At 38.8% G+C, this 20,096-nt stretch overlaps 1 protein-coding gene across 2 annotated transcripts in view; it reads left to right on the top strand.

The window, feature by feature from the left end:
* The window catches only part of AKR1C4 (aldo-keto reductase family 1 member C4), a 46,294-nt gene extending 26,213 nt beyond the window's left edge, over nt 1-20,081 (top strand). The window contains exons 1-10 of one of the 2 annotated variants that reach the window (XM_081129174.1): nt 249-429; nt 6,693-6,830; nt 9,011-9,178; nt 10,963-11,079; nt 11,758-11,835; nt 12,757-12,879; nt 14,422-14,531; nt 15,236-15,401; nt 15,938-16,020; nt 17,415-20,081. In XM_081129174.1, coding sequence (XP_080985300.1) covers nt 6,744-6,830; nt 9,011-9,178; nt 10,963-11,079; nt 11,758-11,835; nt 12,757-12,879; nt 14,422-14,531; nt 15,236-15,401; nt 15,938-16,020; nt 17,415-17,457 — 975 coding nt within the window. In that variant the 5' untranslated portion in view covers nt 249-429; nt 6,693-6,743 and the 3' untranslated portion in view covers nt 17,458-20,081. Of the gene's footprint in view, nt 430-6,692; nt 6,831-9,010; nt 9,179-10,962; nt 11,080-11,757; nt 11,836-12,756; nt 12,880-14,421; nt 14,532-15,235; nt 15,402-15,937; nt 16,021-17,414 lie in introns of those variants that run through there. The other variant, XM_081129175.1, reaches the window with a different exon arrangement.
* Nucleotides 20,082-20,096: the final 15 nt, after the last annotated feature.

The raw sequence follows: 20,096 nt of genomic DNA, 5'->3' as shown, positions 1-20,096 counted from the left end.
TGTTTAAAGGAAATTAAAATAAAATGAAGGAATCAGCAGGCAAATAGGAACTCAGGTTTGAAGAATGTTGAGTATAAGTATTGAGGGGGAATTGCAAAGGGAAGGAACCAATGCGGCAGTCTGTACTGAAAGAGGCAAAATATCAACAGGTGTTTCGTAATTACACAGGCCCTAGTTTAACCTGTGCCACTTGCCAAGCTGGTTTTGTGTCAGCTCAGAAGCATTTAAGAACTCAGCAAGAACTACACAGAGCAGTTGTAGGCAGTGGGGTTAAGATCAGATGTCCAAGTGAGAGGACAGAGAGAGGTCAGAACAGAAGTCAGTAGCAAGCAGGCTGAGAAAGCGGTGTATTAGGAATCTGAAAACACGGAGGCTGAGCACGTGCTGAGTTCATTGCAGCCAATTGTGCATTAAAGTGTGCAAATCCAGGTAATTTAAAAATAAATAATAATCTGTTTTTTCAAAAGTAACACATTTTCATTTAGAAACCTTGAAAATTGGCCTTATAAGATTGTTTTTTTAATTTCCCTTTCTGATAGTTCATAATTGGTGTATAAAAAATGCAACTGATTTCTGGATATTTATTTTGTATCCTGATACTTTACTGAATCCATTGATCAGTTCTAGTAGTTTTTGGTGGAATATTTAGGGTTCTCTCTGTACAATATTATGTCATCTGCAAATAATGACAGTTTTATTTCTTCTTTGCCAATCTGTTTGCCTTTTGCTCTTCTTTTATTTCTTCTCCCGATCACTGTGACTAGGACTTCCAGTACTATGTTGAATAAGAGTGGTAAATGTGGACATCCCTGTTTTGTTCCTGATCTTAAGGAGAATGCTTGTAGCATTTGCCCATTGAGTCTGATGTGGCTGTGGGCTTGTTATATATGGCCTTTATTATGTTGAGGTATATTCCCTCTATTCCTACTTTGCTGAGAGTTTTTAACATAAATGGGTGCTGGATTTTATCAGACCCTTTTTTTGCAACTATTGATATGATCATGTGGTTTTTATCCTTCATTTTGCTTATGTGGTGTATCATGTTTATTGTTTTGTAGATACTGTGTCAACCTTGCATCCCCAGAATAAATCCCACTTGATCATGGGGTATGATCTTTTTAATGTATTGCTGGATTCAGTTTGCTAATCTTTTGTTGAGGATTTTAGCATCTATGTTCATCAGGAATATTGGTCTATAATTTTCTTTCTTTGTAGTGCCTTTATCTGGTTTTGGAATTAGGATAATGCTGGCCTCTTAAAATGAGCTTGGGAGTCTTCCTTTCTCTTGCATTTTTTGAAATAGTTTGAGAAGGAAAGGTGTTAGTTCTTCTTTGAATGTTTGGTAAAATTCACCTGTAAGGCCATCCAGACCAGGGCTTTTTTTTTTTGTTGGGAGTTTTTTGATTACTGTTTCAATTTTGCCAGTTGTAATCTGTCTATTCAGATTCTCTGATTCTTCCTGTTTCTAGGAATTTATCCATTTCTTCCAGATAGTCCAACTTGTTAGCATATAGTTGCTCATAATAATTTCTTAAAATCTTTTGTATTTCTTTGGTGTCAGTTGTTATTGCTCCTCTTTCATTTCTGATTTTATGTTTTGGGGTCCTCTCTCTTTTTTTTCTTGTGAAAAAAAAAGAGAGATGATTCTGGTATGAGGCTTGTCAATCTTGTTTATCTTCCCAGAGAACCAGCTCTTCATTTTAGCGATCCTTTTAATTGGTTTTTTAAACTCTACTTCATTTATTTCCGCTCTGATCTTTATTATTTCCTTCCTTCTAGTCACTCTGGGCTTTGTTTTTCTTTTTCAATTGCTTTAAGTGTAAAGTTAGATTGTTTATTTGAGGTTTTTCTTGTTTCTTGAGATAGGCCTGTAATGCTATGAATTTCCCTCTTATGACTGCTTTCCCTGTGTCCCATACATTTGCTGTTGTTGTGTTCTAATTTGCATTTGTTTCAAGGTGTATCTTTTGATATCTTCCTTGACCTCATTGTTGACCCATTCATTGTTTAGTAACATGTTATTTAGCATCCATGTCTTTGTGTGTTTTTAAATTTTATTCTTGTGATTGATTTAAAGTTTCATAGTATTATGGTCAGAAAAGATGCTTGATATGATTTCAATCTCATTTAATTTATTGAGACTTGTTTTGTTTCCTAATGTGTTCTAGCTTAGAAAAGGTTTTCCATGTGTTCTTGAAAATAATGTATGTTCTGCTGCTTTGGGGTGGAATGCTCTAAAGATATCAACTAGATCCATTTGAACTAGTGTATCATTTAAGGCTGCCATCTCCTTGCTGATTTTCTTTCTGGAAGATCTATCCATTGATGTCAGTGGAGTGTTAAAATCCCCTACTATAACTATATTACTGTCAATCTCTCCCTTTATGGCCATCAAGATTTGCTTTACATATTTAGGTGCTCCTATGTTGGGTGCATAAATGTTTACAAGGGTTATACCCTTTTGTTGGATTGATCCTTTTGTCATTATGTAGTATCTTTCTTTGTCTCTTACTATAACCTTGGTTTTAAAGTCTATTTTTCAGATATAAGTATTGCTACACCAGCTTTTCCCCCCATTCCAGCATATACATTTATAGTGATTATTGATAGGTACATATTTATTATAATTTTATTTTTATAACTATGTTTCTCCCCACTCCCCACTCCCCGTTTTCTTCTTCTTCAGCTTTTTAAAGCAAGCCCTTTAATATTTCTTGTAATACTGGTTTGGTGGTAACAAACTCCCTTAGCTTTTACTTCTCTGGGAAGCTCTTTATTTCTCCTTCAGTTTTAAATGATAGACTTTCTGGGTAAAGTGGCCTTGGTTGTAGGACCTTGTTTTTCATTACTTTGAATATGTCATGCCAATCATGCCTGAAATGTTCCTGTTGAGAAATTAACTGACAGCTTTATGGGGGCTCCCTTGTAGGTAACTGACTGCCTTTCTCTTGCAGATTTTAAGATTGTCTCTTTGTCTTATCATTTTAATTATGATGTAAAAAAAAAAAAAAATTCCACTCACAATTGCTTCACAAAGAATAAAATACCTAAGAATAAATTTAACTGAGGATGTAAAAGAACTGTACTCAGAAAATTATAAGACAGAAATTGAGGCAGTTACAAATAAATGGAAGCATATACCATGTTCATGGATAGGAAGAATTAACATCAGTAAAATCTCCATACTACCCAAAGCAATCTACAAATTCAACACAATTCTTATCAAGATACCTATGGCATATTTCACAGAACTAGAACAAATATTTCAAAAATCTATATGGAACCACAAGAGATCCCAAATAGCAACAGTGATCTTGAGAAAGAAGAACAAAGTTCTAGATCATGCTACTTGATATCAAACTATACTACAAGGCTATAGTAATCAAAACTGCATGGTATTGTCATAAAAACAGATATATTGATCAATGGAAAAAAATAGAGAGGCCAGAAATAAATCCACGTCTTTATGGTAAATTATTATTTGATGAAGGAGGCAAAAACATACAATAGACTAAAGATAGTCTATTTAATAAATAGTGTTTGGAAAATTGGACAAATACATGCAAAAAATGAAACTAGACTACCTTCTTATACTGCACACAAAAATAAACAGAGATAGTGGCATTGGCTAGCAGACACCATAGATCCTTCTCTCTGCTCAGCACAGAGTGAGCTGATACAAAGTCCCAGCTCCCAGCTTCCCCTAGGGAAGAAAAGAGTTGATCTATGCATCCAGTGCTCCATGTTCTCTAGGACTGACCAAAGAACTAGCATCCTTCTCACTAGTCTTGAAACTCTGATGGATTTAGCACAGTTTAGCTGTCGTAACTATAAGATATTTTATGTAAGCCACAAGGTAATTACACAAAAAACCTGTAGAAGTTATACAAAAGAAAAATAATTCAAAGGATATCACCACAGAAAACCAATTTAACATGAGGAAGACATCAAGAAAGGAAAAGAAAGATGCCTGAAACTAATACAAAATAACAATGAATGTAGACTGTAATTTTAAAAAATTGAAAAAAGATAGATGAAAGAATAAGATTAACAGAAGACAACTATCAAAGTGGCGTAGTAGAACCTTCCCTATCAATAATTACTTCAAATGTAAATGGATTAAATGCTCCAATCAAAAGACAGAGTGACTGAATGAATTAAAACAAACAACAAAAAATACCAAGACTCAAGTATGTGTCGTCTATAAGAGAGTCACTTTAGATTACAGAGCACAGAGCACACACAGGCTGAAAGTGAAGGGAGGGGAAAAGTGTGCAAATAGTAACCAAAAGAGAGCACGTTTGGCTATACTTATATCAGACAAAATAGACTTTAAGTCAAAAACTGTCCCAAGAGACAAGGAGGAGCATTACAAAACAACAAAAGGGTCAACCCACCAGGAAGATATAACAATTATAAATATATACTGACCCAACATCAGAACACCTAAATATATAAAGCAAATGTTGGTAGAATTGAGGGGAGACATAGATAGTTCCTGGATCTGGAACAAGACAAGGATGCCCACTCTCACCAATGCTATTCAACATAGCAATGGAAGTCTTAGCCAGAGCAGTTAGGCAAGAAAAAGAAATAAAAGGCATCTAAAGCAACATACAAAAATATTTTGTGTTTACACTAATAACAAACTATCTGAAAAAGAAATTAGAAAAACAATCCCATTTATAATAGCACCTGAAAGAATAAACTGCTTAGGAATAAACTTAACTAAGCAGGTGAAAATCCTGTGTGTGTATATATATATATATATTTTTTTTTACTTTCCCCTGGGGCAGGGTTAGTCTTTTTTTTTTTTTTTTTTTTTAATTTTATTATTGTTTAAAATAATACAGGTGTCCCTTTTTCTCCCCAATGACCCGTTCCACCCCATTCCTTCCCCCTCCCCAGTCCCTCTCCCCACCATTGTCCATGTCCTTGGGTTGTGTATATATGCACATAAATTCTTTGGTTACTCTCTCCCCCTCCACCCACCCGCCCTCCTCCATCCCTCTGACATTCCTCAGTCTCATCTGTGCTTCCATGTCATTGAATCTATTCTGTTCATCAGTTTATTAAGTTCTTTAGATTCCACGTATAAGCGAGATCATGTGATATTTGTCTTTCGCTGCCTGGCTTATTTCACTTAGCATAATATTCTCCAGGTCCATCCATACTGTCCCAAAGGATATGAGATCCTTCTTCTTTACAGCTGCGTGGTATTCCATGGTGTAAATGTCCCACAGCTTTTTTATCCACTCATCTACTGATGGGCACTTGGGCTGTTTCCAGATCTTAGCTATTGTAAACACTTCTCCAAAGAGGACATACGGATGGCCAAGAGACACATGAGAAAATGCTCGACATCGCTAATCATCAGAGAGATGCAAATTAAACCCACAATGAGGTATCACTTCACACCTGCCAGAATGGCTGCCATCAACAAATCAACAAACGACATGTGCTGGTGAGGGTGTGGAGAAAGGGGAGCCCTAGTACACTGCTGGTGGGAATGCAGACTGGTGCAAAACAGTATGGAGGTTCCTCAAAAAATTAAAAATGGAGCTGCCGTTTGACCCAGTGATTCCACTCCTAGGAATGTATCCTAAGAATCCTGAAACATTCATCAGAAAGGATATATGTACCCCGATGTTCATAGCAGCACAGTTTAAAATCCTGTATATTAAAAACTACAAAATGATGAAAGAAATTGAAGACAGAAATAAATGGAAAGCTGTCCATGTTCATGTATTGGAAAAACTGGAATGTATTTCTACACAAAAACTTGTACATGAATGTTTATAGAAACATTATTCATCATAGGCAAAACATAGAAAAAGCTAAATGTTCATCAACTGATGAATGTGTAAACAAAATTTGGTATATTCATACAAAGAGATGATGTTTAGCCATAAAAAGGAATGAAGTACTGCTGAAGTACAACATAGATTGGCCTTAAAAACATTATGCTAAGTGAAAGAAGGTAGTCACAAAATGCCACATAGTGCATGAATGTATTTATGTAAAATCTCCAGAACAGACAAATCTATAGATACAGAACACACTTGCCCCGGGCTGGAGAGAGGGAGGAATGGGGAGCTGTTTCTAATGAGTAAGAAGTTTCTTTGGGGATGATGAAAATGCTCCAAAGTTGTATAGTGGTAACAATTATATGACTATACTAAAAGTTGCTGGACTGTATAATGAAAAAGGGGTAATTTTATGGTGTTAGGCTTGCCGAGGAGGAACACACGAGGCCAGATGAGAAGGTAAAGGCAATTTTATTAGGGCATCTATATACAGATGGGTAAAGCACCTGAATACAGATGGGCTGAGCTCCAAATGGCATCAGTCCCAAGTGGTTGGGGAGGAAGTCTCTTTATAGGGTATAGGGAGGGAACTTTTTGCCCTGCGTGGTTTTTCTGAGCGGGAATAGAAAGTTACCAAGCATAAGGAACGGGTTGTTGCTGCAGTTCATCTAAAAGTTACTTTCTCATGCAGGGAGTGGAAAATTACCAAGTGAAAGGAACAGAATGTGGCTAAGGAAATAATTAATCTAAAAGTTACATCCTCATGCTGGGGAAGGGTGAGCCCTCAGGAACATTAAGTTTTTGTCCAAGCCTAACATATGGTGTGTGACTTATACCTCATTAAAGCTGTTAAAAATAGTGATTGTAATTTTCTTCTCTCTGCAGATTTCTTTTAATAAATAAAATCTCTTTGTTTAACCAAAAGAGTGAAAGGAGATGCGTGCAATGAGACCCTTCTCTGTGAAGCTGAATGATGGATACTTCATGCCTGTTCTGGGACTCGGCACCTCAGCTCCTAATAAGGTAATCATAATGGCACTGGAGACTGAGGGGCAGCCGATAGGGTCCTGATCAGAACTAGTCACTGCTTGAATTTGGGAAATTCAGATGGGCCTTCCTTTCTTCATTGGCAGGATGCTTTCTCTCCAGGTTATGCTATTTTGTGCAGTAAGTCAGTGTTTCTCAAATTTTAATAGGCATAAAATACCTGAGGATCTTGTTAGAAATGCAGATTTAGATGCTCCACCCACAAAGTTTCTCGCTGAATAGATCAGGGAGAAGTCTCAAAAATCCACACTTCTAATGAGCTACCAAGTGATCCCGCTGCTGCTTGTCCAAGGATCACGTGGAGGAGCTGTATCGAGGGAGGTGGAAGGGTGTCACCTTTCAGCAGTTTAGCGGTGGGTAAGCCTGTTTCTGATATTCTCACCTGATGTCCAGTTGTAGCCGTTTCATGGTATATTAGAATAAATGGAACCCAGTTGTCATCTAACCACAGGTCAGAGACTTCACAGAAAGCTTGCTTGTGAAGTTTCACTGTAATTTCCAATGCCCAAGTTGTTCCTGTTCTTCGTTACTCAGAATATTGAGAGAAATCCCGGTGGCAAAAGGATCTGGAGAAAGAGAGACAGCATTGATGTTTTGGTGGTCTGAGGTAGAAATTGTCTCTTAGAGGCTAGGTTGTTAGTACTGTGCCAAGGGGAGGGGCAAGTAGCACTTGGAAATTCTCTCTCTTTTTGGAAGACTTTGTTTATTTATAAATTGAATTTATTGGGGTGACATTAGTTAATAAAATCATACAGGCTTCAGGTATACAATTCTATAACACACCATCTGTGTATTGTATGGAAGTCTCCTTCCATCATCATTTACCCCCCCTCCCTTTCTCTTCTGCCTCCCCACAGCTCCTTCTCTCTGGCAATCACCATATTGTTGTCTGTGTCCATGAGTCTTTCCTATTTTTTCTTCTTTTTGTTTAATCCCGTCATTCTTCTCACCAAGCTCCCAATCTCCTCCCCTCTGAGAGCTGTCAGTCTGTTCTCCATACCTATGAGTCTGTCTCCACTTTGTTTGCTAGTTTATTCTGTTCATTAGATTCTACATATGAGTGAAATCATACGGTTCTTGTCTTTCTCTGACTGGCTTATTTCACTTAGCATAATACTCTCCAAGTCCATCAAACTCCACTCATGTTTCCAGTTCAAGCTCAGCTTCAGTGGTTCTTGGTGAAGTTTATGGTTGTTTGACAAAAGACGTAGGCTCGGTGCTGTAGCGCGAGAGCCGTGTGGCGTGAATGTTGAGGGCTGCAGCAAGGACGCTGGCACAAAGTGTGTTTTTTTTCTTTGATTTGGCTCTTTAATCTGTGGACAGTCAGTTAATCTCCACGGGACTAGTTAACTCATCAAGAGTTGAAAATTTAAATACCTACACGAGAACTTTTAATTATAGAGAGAGGTAGAAGGCGGTAATGGAGAGGGAATAATTATGGATAACTTAAAAAGTTCAGCCTGGTGGGCCAGAAGAAAAGTAGGCAGCTAAGAAAAATAACGAAGTTGCGAGGCAGAAATGATCACCTAATGGCCAATTTAATAACCAAAAAATAATTATGAGATATTTTTGAGTGAAAAAGGAGTTTATTTTCCTTTACATTTTTGTCCTTCCTCAGATGTCATTTGAAGTGTTTCTCCAAGTTTACATAGGTAAACCACTAATGTATTCCATCTAAAGTTACATCTTCATTGCATTGATAGATAATTTTTAGCATTGGATTTCTGGGCTGAAACCAATTTAATAACCTCTTATAGAGTGAATTAATTCAGGAATGTAAATTTAAAGGTTGTGCAAATCTATAGATCACATGGAGAGTATAAATCCAGAGGCAGAGGGTTACACCTAGTGATGTGCTAGGGCCAGCTGGTGGGCTCACAAGATTCAATTGTGAGCATCATTTTCCCCATATTGGTAGCTTGAAATTAGCTATGGGGGTAGTATTTGCACCATAGAAATTGGCAAATACTACAAATCAAGACTTTTCTTCAGAGTCAGTTGTTAAGCATTTACCACTGGTTATAAGTCAGTAGTTAGGTTTGTCACCTCTATCTCCTATACCTTAGGAAAGCAAGAGGTCCTGTCGACTATCTCTGCTTATAGAATTGGTCATGTGATCCTGAATAAGTGGGTCTTTATTTTTTATGCTTTTCTAGGTTGCTAAGAGTCGGGTGGAAAAGGCTGTTGAGAAAGCAATTGATGTAGGCTATCGCAGTATTGATTCAGCCTGTTTTTACCAAAATGAAGAAGAGATTGGGAGAGCCATCAGGAAGAAGATTGCCAGTGGCACTGTGAAGAGAGAGGACATATTCTACACTTCGAAGGTGCTCTGTAGAGTTGAATATATACCTGAGGAAAGTTCACTCTTAGCTGAATAGTTTTTTGGCAGATTTCTCCTCTCATTGGTTTAATTTTGATTCACTCTCAGACCTTGGGCTATGGGAGACTGATTAGAAACATGCTGGTTGGGAATGTGAATTCTGTTCAGACTTCCTTTATTTGAATCTTACTAAATGTGTGACCTTGGACTTAAACTTCCTTAAACTCCATGCCTCAGTTTCCCAAATTATAAAATGAAGATGATATTATTTACTTCACAGGATTTTCATCAGTGTTATATAAAAAGTACATATAAAACTTTTAGAAAAGCATTATATCTATATCTATAACTACTATCTAACCCTCACCCGAGGACATGCTTAGAGAGAGAAGGGGGGGAGAGAGAAAGGCCGACAGAGAGACAGAGAGAGAAGCGTCAGCGTGAGAAACATCAATCAATTGCCTTCCTTACATGCCCCGACCAGGGATCAAACCCACAACCCAGGTATGTGCCCTGACCCAGAATCGAACCCGCAACCTTCTGGCGCACAGAACGACACTCAACCAACTAAGCCACTCCGTCTAGGCACATTTAATATATTTTAAATGCTAAAAAGTACTTTTCTTATATAGCTGTTATTATATTTTTAAAAATTCAGGAATGGATTTGGCTTTTCCAACTCAGAGATACTGAAGTTTTGACAAAGTGACTTAATTTTGTCTTAGCTATAGTATGAAGTAACATAATTTAGTCAGAAAGTGGAGGTTTTGGGAAACTAATTACAAGTTTTAGTTCTTTAATATTCTATATATTTAACTTTGTGAAATTTCTTAACCAAAAAAAGTTTCTTAACCTCTCTGAACCTTAGGCATCATATCTCATCCTGTTATGTGGTCAACAAACATTTATTTCTCTTTCCTATGAGGTAGAAATGATCTCACAAAATTGATATGAAGATGAAATTAATGTTTATAAAAGTATTTAAGTACTTTAAAAAAACACACACCTCTTGAGCCATTTTCTCCTATTTATTCTCCATATCCACTGACATTATATCTAAAGCAAAAAAGAAAAGAATTTCAGTATTTAATTGAGAATGGAAAGGAAACCCAAGAGGAAGTTTTCCCATAGTGTTCATAGAACTGAGTGCCGCTAGAGAAAAGACATTTATGTTTGAAGGAAGTAGCTCTGAAGAGAGAGTTGAGGTCCATGCAAGTGAATCCTGTGCAGGTCTGTAAATGGATTTTTCTTTAAGTCCCAGAATATGAATCTCTCCATGTGACTGTGTTTAGATGTGGTATCGCTATAGCACTAGCCTTCTTACTCTCACCTTTTAATCTTCCTTCCATAGGTTCTATTTGTTTTCACAACATTAATAAGTTTGATTAATTTTTCCTTAGAATATTAGTTCTTAAAATGAGGTGACTCGGGTACCCCAAAAATAAAGTTCTCATTTAAAATGCAATTTCCCAGAGCAGTCTCCAGATACTATAATTTGTGATGTTTGGAGGTAGCACCTAGTTATATGTTTTTAATGAGCAAACCAAATAATGCTTTTACATTCTAAAATTTGAGGACCTTTATGTAGCAAATATTTTCATTTGCTACATTGCTTTCTTAATTCCATATGAAAATGGTAAAGAATTTAAGAGATTTACTGGGTGTCTTGTGACTTCCCATCTACTATAAGTGGATTACAGTTGCTGATGTTTATTTGCTATTTTATGAATTTCTCCTAAAGGCTCTTAAAGAAATAATCCCACACCCCTTCTCTTTCAACCATTGCAGCTGTGGTGCACTTTTTTCCGTCCAGAATTGGTCCAAATTGGTCTGGAAGAGTCACTGAGGAAACTTCAACTGAGCTATGTGGATCTTTTTCTCACTCATTTCCCAGTAGCTTTGAAGGTTAGCAAAAGTTATTCTACTATGGTTATCAATATAAAAATTGTAGCTGAATCCAGGAGAAGATATAGTTTTGAAAATGAGAAGAAATATACATAATACTTTGATTCCCCCTTGTTTCTTTTGATATAACTATCTTCATCTCAGTTCATGATTTTCGCCCCAGAGGGACAAGAGGTCACTTGTTTCAGTGGCTTTGTCTCAATCTTGCAGATGCCCCATGCTCCTGAATCTGAACCCCATGCCCACTTGTGTCTGGGGAGTGTTCCAAGGTGGAGGTCAGTTGAGGTCCAGGAAATTCAAAGAAGATGAAACTCAACCCTTGAGATGCTGACAGGTCGCTCTCTCATATTACCACCTCCAGGTGGAAAGTGGATGGGGAGGGCCCAGGACCCAGGAGCTTGCTGAGAGTGGCTCCATGCCAGGTTCTCCCTAGAATGGTGTCCTGGTGTCTCAAGTTGACTTTGACACCAACAATATTTACTAAATCTTTAGCAGTTAAAAACAATTCTAGGAGGTGTACTTCCTAAATGTACTTTCTTTTCCTTTATCCTGACCTTAAAATTCCTTTCAAAAATAAGAATAGATTATTCCCTTAGCCTCAAGACCTACAGGCTCCAAGCAGCTTGGCTGAAGCCAGACATAGGTTTATACAACCTTTCCTTCTTGCCTGTGTTCCAGCCTGGGGAGGACCTTTTCCCGAAGGACACAGATGGGAAAATTATTTTTGACACAGTGGGTTTCTGTACCACCTGGGAGGTGAGTATAAGCTTCTGCACCTGGGGGAAGAGAAGATGGACAGCAGTTCAAGAAGGGTGGATCTAGTCCAGTTCGGCCACCTATGTAGACTCAGGCAAGTCCCTAAATGCTCCTTTGCCACAGTTTTCACAATTCACCCACTTAATAATTCAATGAATACTTATTGAATGCTGCCTATGACGTACTCAGTACTTAGTACTTCTAAGTACTCGGGTGACATCAGTGAATAAAACCAAGGTCTCTGACCCCATGGGAACTGAGAGTGCAGGGGTTGGAGGGGGAGGGTTGGGACACAGATAGGCAATTAAACAAAGAATGGGCAGGACAGGCCTCTTTGCGAAGGTGACATTTGAGCAAAGACTTGCAGGAAGTGAGGGAACTGATTATATGGATAGTTGGGTGAAAAGTGATATGGGCCAAAAGAAGGCCAAGGCAAAGCTTTTAAGATGGGAGAGAACCTACCATGGTCAAGAAACAGCAAGAGGGCATGTGTGACTGGAACAGAGGGAGTTTGGTGGCCAAAAATAGGAAATGAGGTCAAAGAGAAAACGGGGCCATCCTCCTGTTCCCCATGCGGCAGCTGTTCCACTTCCTGCTCTCCTGGTGTTTGTTTTGCTGTAGCTCAATCAAAATTTTCCTGGTGTTTAGCTAAACATTGTTCTGGCTTCTTTGGATCTGTCCTGGCCACTTGCATTCTTTTCTTAGTCTTATCTTCTTACCCATTTTTTTCTATTATTTTTTATTCTCCTCACTTCGTCAATTCCTGTTTTTTTGATTGACACCTGAACCTTTCAAGACTTTTTCTCTCCTGCTCTGTCTCATAGTCTCTTCCATCCCCAACTCCCACTCTCAGTGTGCTGTCATTATAATGCTTCTCTAGTCAGTTACACAAATGACCTCTCACAACCCCTTCCTCTCCAGGCCCTGGAGAAGTGTAAGGACGCAGGATTGGCCAAGTCCATTGGTGTGTCCAACTTTAACTGCAGGCAGCTGAACATGATTCTGAACAAACCAGGGCTCAAGTATAAGCCCGTCTGCAACCAGGTGAGCCCCATCAATACACCTCTGACATCTTCTCCCGTCTCTTCAGCTTATTTTTTCTCATTTCCACAATCACCAATGGCACTCCCTCTCATGTATTGTACCTTTGGATATGAGCTGCTTCAAGAGACAGAATGTATTTCAATTTGTTGAAGACAGTTCCCAAGGCCGTGCCACTCATTAAAAAAAACAACAAAAAACATCTAAGGGTCAGGCTGGAGTATAATCTACTAGGTGTTATGGTGATTGGTCCTAAAAATTTAGAGCCAGCAGACTACTGACCTTTCTTATCTCATAAAAAGTCAGCAATGTTGGAATTCTCATGAGTAAAAGAAAGTGGGTGATTCATTTTTAAGTCTAACAACTCTTGAGTTCTATGCCATGACAACCATTGATCATCTTGATATTACAAAATCACTCCCAAACAATGTGAATGCACTTAATATCATTGAACTGTACACTTAATAATGGTTTAAGTGGGGCCTGGCTGGTGTGGTTCAGTGGTTGAGCACTGACCTATGATCCAGGAGATTGCAGTTCGATTCCCAGTCAGGGGACATGCCCGGGTTGCAGGCTCAATCCCGAGTAGGGGGCGTGCAGGAAGCAGCTGATCAATGACTCTCTCATCATTGATGTTTCTGTCTCTCTCCCTCTCCTTTCCTCTCTCTGAAATCAATAAAGATATTTAAAATAATAATAATGGTTTAAGTGATAAATTTATGTTATGTATATTTTACCACCATATATTGTTTTTGTAATTAAGAAGGCTACTTGTTAAGATAAACCCATTTTAATGAGCAACACATACACTTACTTGTCTTGGAGAGTAATGAAAAAAACCAGGAGTGTAGAAATGACTGGCAACAGGTCTGCACTGTGGAGGGCCCATGCTCCCTGAATTACCTCATCTCCTTTTAAACTTCTTCCATGCAAAATGAGAATAGTCAATCTAAATGTTAAATATTAGTAAGGCTTATTATTTTTCTTATTTTTAGATGAAAAATACAAGTAAGAGTTCTAAAAAGTTATATTTTGTGTCCTTTGGGGGGTTTGCTTCACTTGAAGATCACCAATTAACAGAAAGGAAAAAAGGTTGGTTTGGACTGGAGTAGTTGGTGAAGAATTAAGGGAGAAGCTGGATATTACCTGAGCTCTGAGGGAGGGATAGAATTTGGCCAACTTGACGCTGATCAGTAGCAGGGTGTTTACATGGGCATGAAAAGCTTCAATACATGAGGAAGACCCAAGGACACCACCATGGTCTCCAGCCTGAGAATCTAAGAGATCTATTGATCTCATCATCTGAACTTGCCTTCCTTGAGCACTGAGCTCATTGACCGACACTGCGATGCTATCTCTGGGGAGTTAGCCAGAGTAAAGCCTCTGGAAGCTCGAGTAGCACGGCTGTGAGTGACAATCATGTGCTCCCCCATGTTGCTGGTATTCCTAAATATTTTTAACACTATGCAATACAGCACTGCATGTTCTTAGTAAATTTGGTGCTGGTGGTTCTATAACCCAACACTTCTGCTTGGCTTTCTGCAGGTAGAGTGTCACCTCTACCTCAACCAGAGCAAACTGCTGGACTTCTGCAAGTCCAAGGACATTGCCCTCATCGCGTTTGGTATCCTGGGCTCCGACCCAGAGAAGGAGTGGTAATGGTTGTTATTTTCATCATAGATACTGTACCTTCTGGAGTCCTCTCTCAACTGTCTGGGGAAAATTAAGGATGGACAGCAGAAATAATTCATCTTTGTCAACTCTTTCTCCAGCTAACATGTAAAGTTTCAATACAACAGTATCAAATAATAACATTACCGATTAAAATGTTCACAAGATTCAGGGTTGGCTTTGAAGAGTGACAAAACCAGCCCAAGACATGATTCTGACAATAGTTGAGTCATGTGGGACAAGTAACCCCTTCTGTAGGTTTTAATTCCTTCATCTTTTCAAGAGGAATATAAATTATGCACCTTTTAGCTCTTGATGAGAGCTAAAAATTGAAAGATTTAATTGAAAGTATTTTTTTGAATAGCAAATTCTTATAAAATAGCTAGTTATTTTTTATGGTGGTGGTTATTGGGTTCTAGTTTGGATAACAATTATGTCTTTTTAACTTACTTAATCTTTTACTAAATTTCTCAGAAATGTTTTTAAAATGAAAAAATAGCTGAGTTTCTCTTTCTGCCTTTCTCTTGTCCTTCTTTGGCTTTACCAAAAGAAGCAAAAACAGACCTTGAGATAGCCAAAAGGTAATGAGGAAGATTTTAGAGGACTAGCCATCCCCAGCCTCAATAAGCAGCCCCTAGTGAAATGGATATGCAGCCTCAGATGCACAGCATCTCTGCTTCCTTCCCAGGGTGAGCAAGAACTACCCAGTTATCCTGGAGAACCCAGTGATCAATGCCATTGCTGAGAAGCACCAGCGAACCCCAGCTCAGGTGTCCCTGCGCTACCAGCTGCAGCGGGGGGTGATAGCCCTGGTCAAGAGCTTCACTGAGAAGAGAATGGAAGAGAACTTCCAGGTACCCCATAGGGCTGTGGGCAGCAGGGACTGACAGGCACAACATTTCCCATGGTGTGGGTTATTGGTGAGGCTCTCGATGTATATTGGGGCAAAGCTTGTCTCCTTGTACCCTGCCTAGAAGTGCTGTACCTAACTCTTCTGTCCTCCAACTGCTGCAGGGTAGGGGAAGCATGAGGGTTGGAAAGAACACTAAACAGGATCGGGTTTGGTCTCAATCCTGGTTTCTAATCCAAACGCGTGGCCCTGGCTAAATCATCCCTTAATTTCTTCAGCTGCAAAATGAAGGTGTTAGATAAGATGAGGTTTGGGCTCAAACATTTCTAGGATTCCTTTGCTATAAGCACAGCCATCCCATAAGAGTCCTTGAGGGTGGTCTGACCTGCCAACCTCAACTATCTGAGTGGAAAATTCCCATGACTTTTACCAGGGAATGACCTCCAGGTTCATGACAATTATAAAACCTACATAAATTCCCACTTCAATTTGTGTGCCTGTGTCTGGGAAATTGAATTGATCTTCTCATATTTCTGATAGGTGTTTGATTTCCAGTTGACACCAGAGGATATGAAAACCCTAGATGGCCTCAACAGAAACCTTCACTATTTTAAATATGATATGTAAGTACCTAGTTGCAGTGTGGACACTGAGGAGCAGGACAGTGAAGGAATTCTGCTTATTCCAACCCACAAAGCGCAGAGTCTCCTCTTCCCTCCCCCTTTAGGGAACTTGTTGGAAATCATTTTTCTTCAAGCCCCCAGACCACCTTTTCACTGCAACCCTTGTGTTCCCTCTGTCCTAATGCTACTTAACTTCCAGGATCCATTTATTAACATCCTTTGCATATTCTCTCAACTCTTGCCCTTCTCTCTCCCTGTCTTAATGATCTAAACAAAACTTAGTTAAGTCCCTTCTCTACTCCCATTACCAGTTATTCTCTCCCCACAAGATTATTCCTCAAGGCATTCACTTAAAAAAACAAAAATCCTCTCTTGAGCTGACCTCACTCCCCAGCTACACCCCACCTCTCCTTTTATAGAAAAGCTTCTAGGAGACGGTGATGGTCTCTTTGGAGCCCCCACAAGTCAGGCAACTGCCCTCTGCTTTGCCAACATTCTTATCAGGGCTGTCAATCACCTGGTCGTTGCTTAAACCGGAAGCGATTTTCATTCACGTTATTTTACCGAGTGGGCCACGCTCTCCTCCAAGCCACACTTTCTTCCTTGCTTTCTTTACCACTGTTCTGTTTCCCCTTCCCTCCCTCACCATTGTGTCTCATGGTCTCAGGTCTTTTGCAGGTTTCTCCTCCTCAACTTGAGCTCTTAATTTGGGAATGGCCTAAAGCTCAATCCCAGACCTCTTCTCTTTTCTATCTACACCCACATCCTTGGTGATTTCACCTAGTCCATGCTTTAAACACCATCTAAAGATAGATTCCCCCAAATTAATTCCAGCCTAGACCTAAGCCCTGGCACGAGAGTTACAGATCCATTTACTCAACTCTGCTTGGATGTCTAATAAGCATCTCAAACTTATCACCAGTGACGATCTCTGCAGTGCCCCCCTTCTACACACACACACACATGCACACACAGCAAATATAATCATATTAATGATAAGTCACCTTCCTCATCATCACCTTGAAATAGTTAACTTTATATATTTAACTAGATTAGCATTATTTTAAAAGAAGGTAGAATTCATTTCTGCCCTCTTGGGAATTTAAAATAGCAACACCAATAGTTTTATCTCCTTAGCTTGTAGAATAATACACCTATAAAAATAGAATATATTTATTTTACATAGATGCTCTAGTGCAAGTGAGTATATTTATTTTTTACACTGTATTTATTGCAGTGTACTACAACAGTATATGGTTATTATAAAACTAGTTGGGTTTGTACTTCTCCAAAAAGATTATATTAATTTTCATACTTAAGGCAGTTTAAAAGAAACCTCTCTTTACCCAGCCCAGAAACAGTTAATTGACTAAGCCTCTCCTTTCATCTTTTAGGTTTGCTGATCAGCCAGATTATCCATTTAATGATGAATATTAACGACAGTGCCTGAGGGTGTTCTAGTTTTTTGTTTTTTTTTTGTTTGGTTGATGATTGGACAACATTTCGAGAACAAGAAGGTGCCTGATTTATTCCATGCCCTTCGGCCTGACCAGTCACAATATGGCTTGAGTCTCTGGATCAAGAAATAAAAATCTCTAAACCTCATCTTTTCCCCCAAAGTAAATAATGATACAGCTCGAATGACCTACCCAATCGCGGCTTTGGCTTTTTTGTTTGTTTTGTTTTCCCCTGTGTCACTGATGTTGAAATGCTGACATTCCAGGAGGTGACCGTAGGGGATATGAGCTGTCAAACAAAGCTAACCATTTCCTATGCTTTCAAATGTTCAAAGTCCACTTTTTCACTTGTCTGTAGTTCTTGTTTAGTTTTTTTCTTTTTTGTTCTATGAATTTACCATACAATAAAATTTTAAACTTAACGCAAAATACCTGAAACGTCTAGATTTCAATGAAAATTTTACTCACAGTACCAAGAACTAGGAAGGTATCAAACTGAATGAAAGACAAGCCACCAATGCCTGAACTAAGGTGACCCATTAGAATCATTGAACAAAGGTTTTAAAGCAGATGCACAGTGAAGCGTGGAGAGCAGTGGAAATGGTACACAGGCTGGAAGGTGTGCAAGATTTTTTCCCCATGGCTGAAATTCTTTAGAACACTGAGTATTTAAAGGAAAAATAACATTGTATTGTGTATCACATCTGGAGGAAACAATACAACAAAGGGCAGGGCAGGAGTAATGAAAGCACACTGCTTCCCCATTCTACACCAGGTGGTCTCATTTCACTTCAGAGAAAAATAGGTACATTAAGGTGCACTAAGCCAGGGAGGCCTCTTAAACATCTGCTGGGTAGGTAGTCTAGGCTGTCATTAAACAGACCTCACAATGCGGTTGAGAAAAAGGCTCTCGCTACTAGGCCTCTGTCTTTTCCCTGCTTTCTCCATTATCTGCTTCACTTCCTTTGCTGATGGTCCCTAAGATCTGTCCGCAACTGGCCACATCTCCTGACTTTGCTTAGGCTGTTTTCTTCCTTGCTGTGTATACCTCTAATTTTCCATGTATCCTTGGGTTTTCCATTCCAATGAAAGCAGAAAATGCCCAGTGGAACAGGTATTGATTGAGATGAGCACCCCCCGCCCACCACACACACACACCCATCCTAAAGTCATCACAAACACAAACCAGCCATCGGATACAAGTAGGCTCCTTGAAGGGGACAAGTGTATACCTTTTCTCGTGGAGCCTGTGTTCAGGCTGATGGGTGGGAAAGAACTTCCACAGAAGTCAGGTTATTCAGAGAAGAGCAGGGTCCCAGGGGAGGATGGCTTGTGAGCCAAACCGCACAGAGCTTTTCAAGTACTGTGTGAACAGGGAAGTAGGTAACTGGCAGAGAATGTGATTGCACAAACTCTGTGAAACCTCCTCAGCTTTATAATTCCCGTGTGTGCTTATTTTTGCTACCTGTTGTTTCTTTCCTCCCAGTGACTCACAAAGTGTTTAAAAAGAAAACAAAAACAAAAAACCCCTTAAAATCCAACCGGCTTTGCAAGGAAGAGCCTCATTGAGCTGAGTTAGTCGGTCTCTGATGCCACCTGGTGGCAGAGTTATCCAATGGCTCTGATGCCTGCTGGCAAATAAATTGTAAATGCAAAGACAGTTGATACAATCATTATTCAGGATTTTATATTTGAGTATTTGCTTACAGGCTAAAATTTATTTGTAATACAGAAATCAACACTCTGGGAGATTTCCTGATCATTTTCAGACATGCATAGAGCAACAAAAATTGGGGCTGCCTGAGCTTGTTCCCACTGTGGTGGAAGGGGGCAATACTGTGCCTTCTTTCAGTTCTCACTGTGTCCCTTATAGGATCTATTTAGTGCCAAGCACTTCTGATTTGTATGGTTCTTGTTGGTAATTTTGATATTTAAAATGGCCCTAGTAAAAAAGCTATTTAAAAGATTGTAAAAACGTTTCTATAAAATAAAAAGTGATAAAAGTGGTAGCTATTGTTAGAACTATGGTACACAGACACTATGTAGTCTCTCCATGCTCATGTGTGTGGATCATCAGTCATCAACACCCAAGTTTAAAGTATAAAGATGAAAATTCTCTCTCCAGCATGCAGGGCCTTTGAAAGGTTTGAATTATTAATGGTAATGAGACGGTGTAACATGTGGAGATCATTTAAGTGATACTATGATGAGTTAAAATTATGTAGTTTAAAACATACAAAACTAAAGGCTCCCTGATGTTTATTGGTGTTGCTTATGAAAACATTAAGTGAACAGTTGCATGGACTGTATATTCAGTATGTGTTTGTGTTTTTAAAATTACAAATTACATATGCTCTGTGTGATTAGTTTTGTGAGATGTGTTTATGCACATTTATTACTTATAGAATTGATCTATATATGTCGTCGATGGGAACAAAAATTAGAAGGATCTACTACAGAAATGATTCTTCTTGAATATTGGTATTTTAGACCATTCCTATTTTCTTTCATTGAGCTTTTCTCCTTTCTTTGCATTCTGAATCAAGTAGAATGATTTCATTAAACAGAAAAAAACTTTCATTATTAATAAAAAGCTCTATGAGACAATTGTGCAGAATT

This window comes from Miniopterus schreibersii (assembly GCF_964146895.1).
Source record: "Miniopterus schreibersii genome assembly, chromosome: 1".
Taxonomy (NCBI): Eukaryota; Metazoa; Chordata; class Mammalia; order Chiroptera; family Miniopteridae; genus Miniopterus; species Miniopterus schreibersii.
Note: the sequence above shows the minus strand (reverse complement) of the source record. Positions and strands in the feature narration are given on the sequence as shown.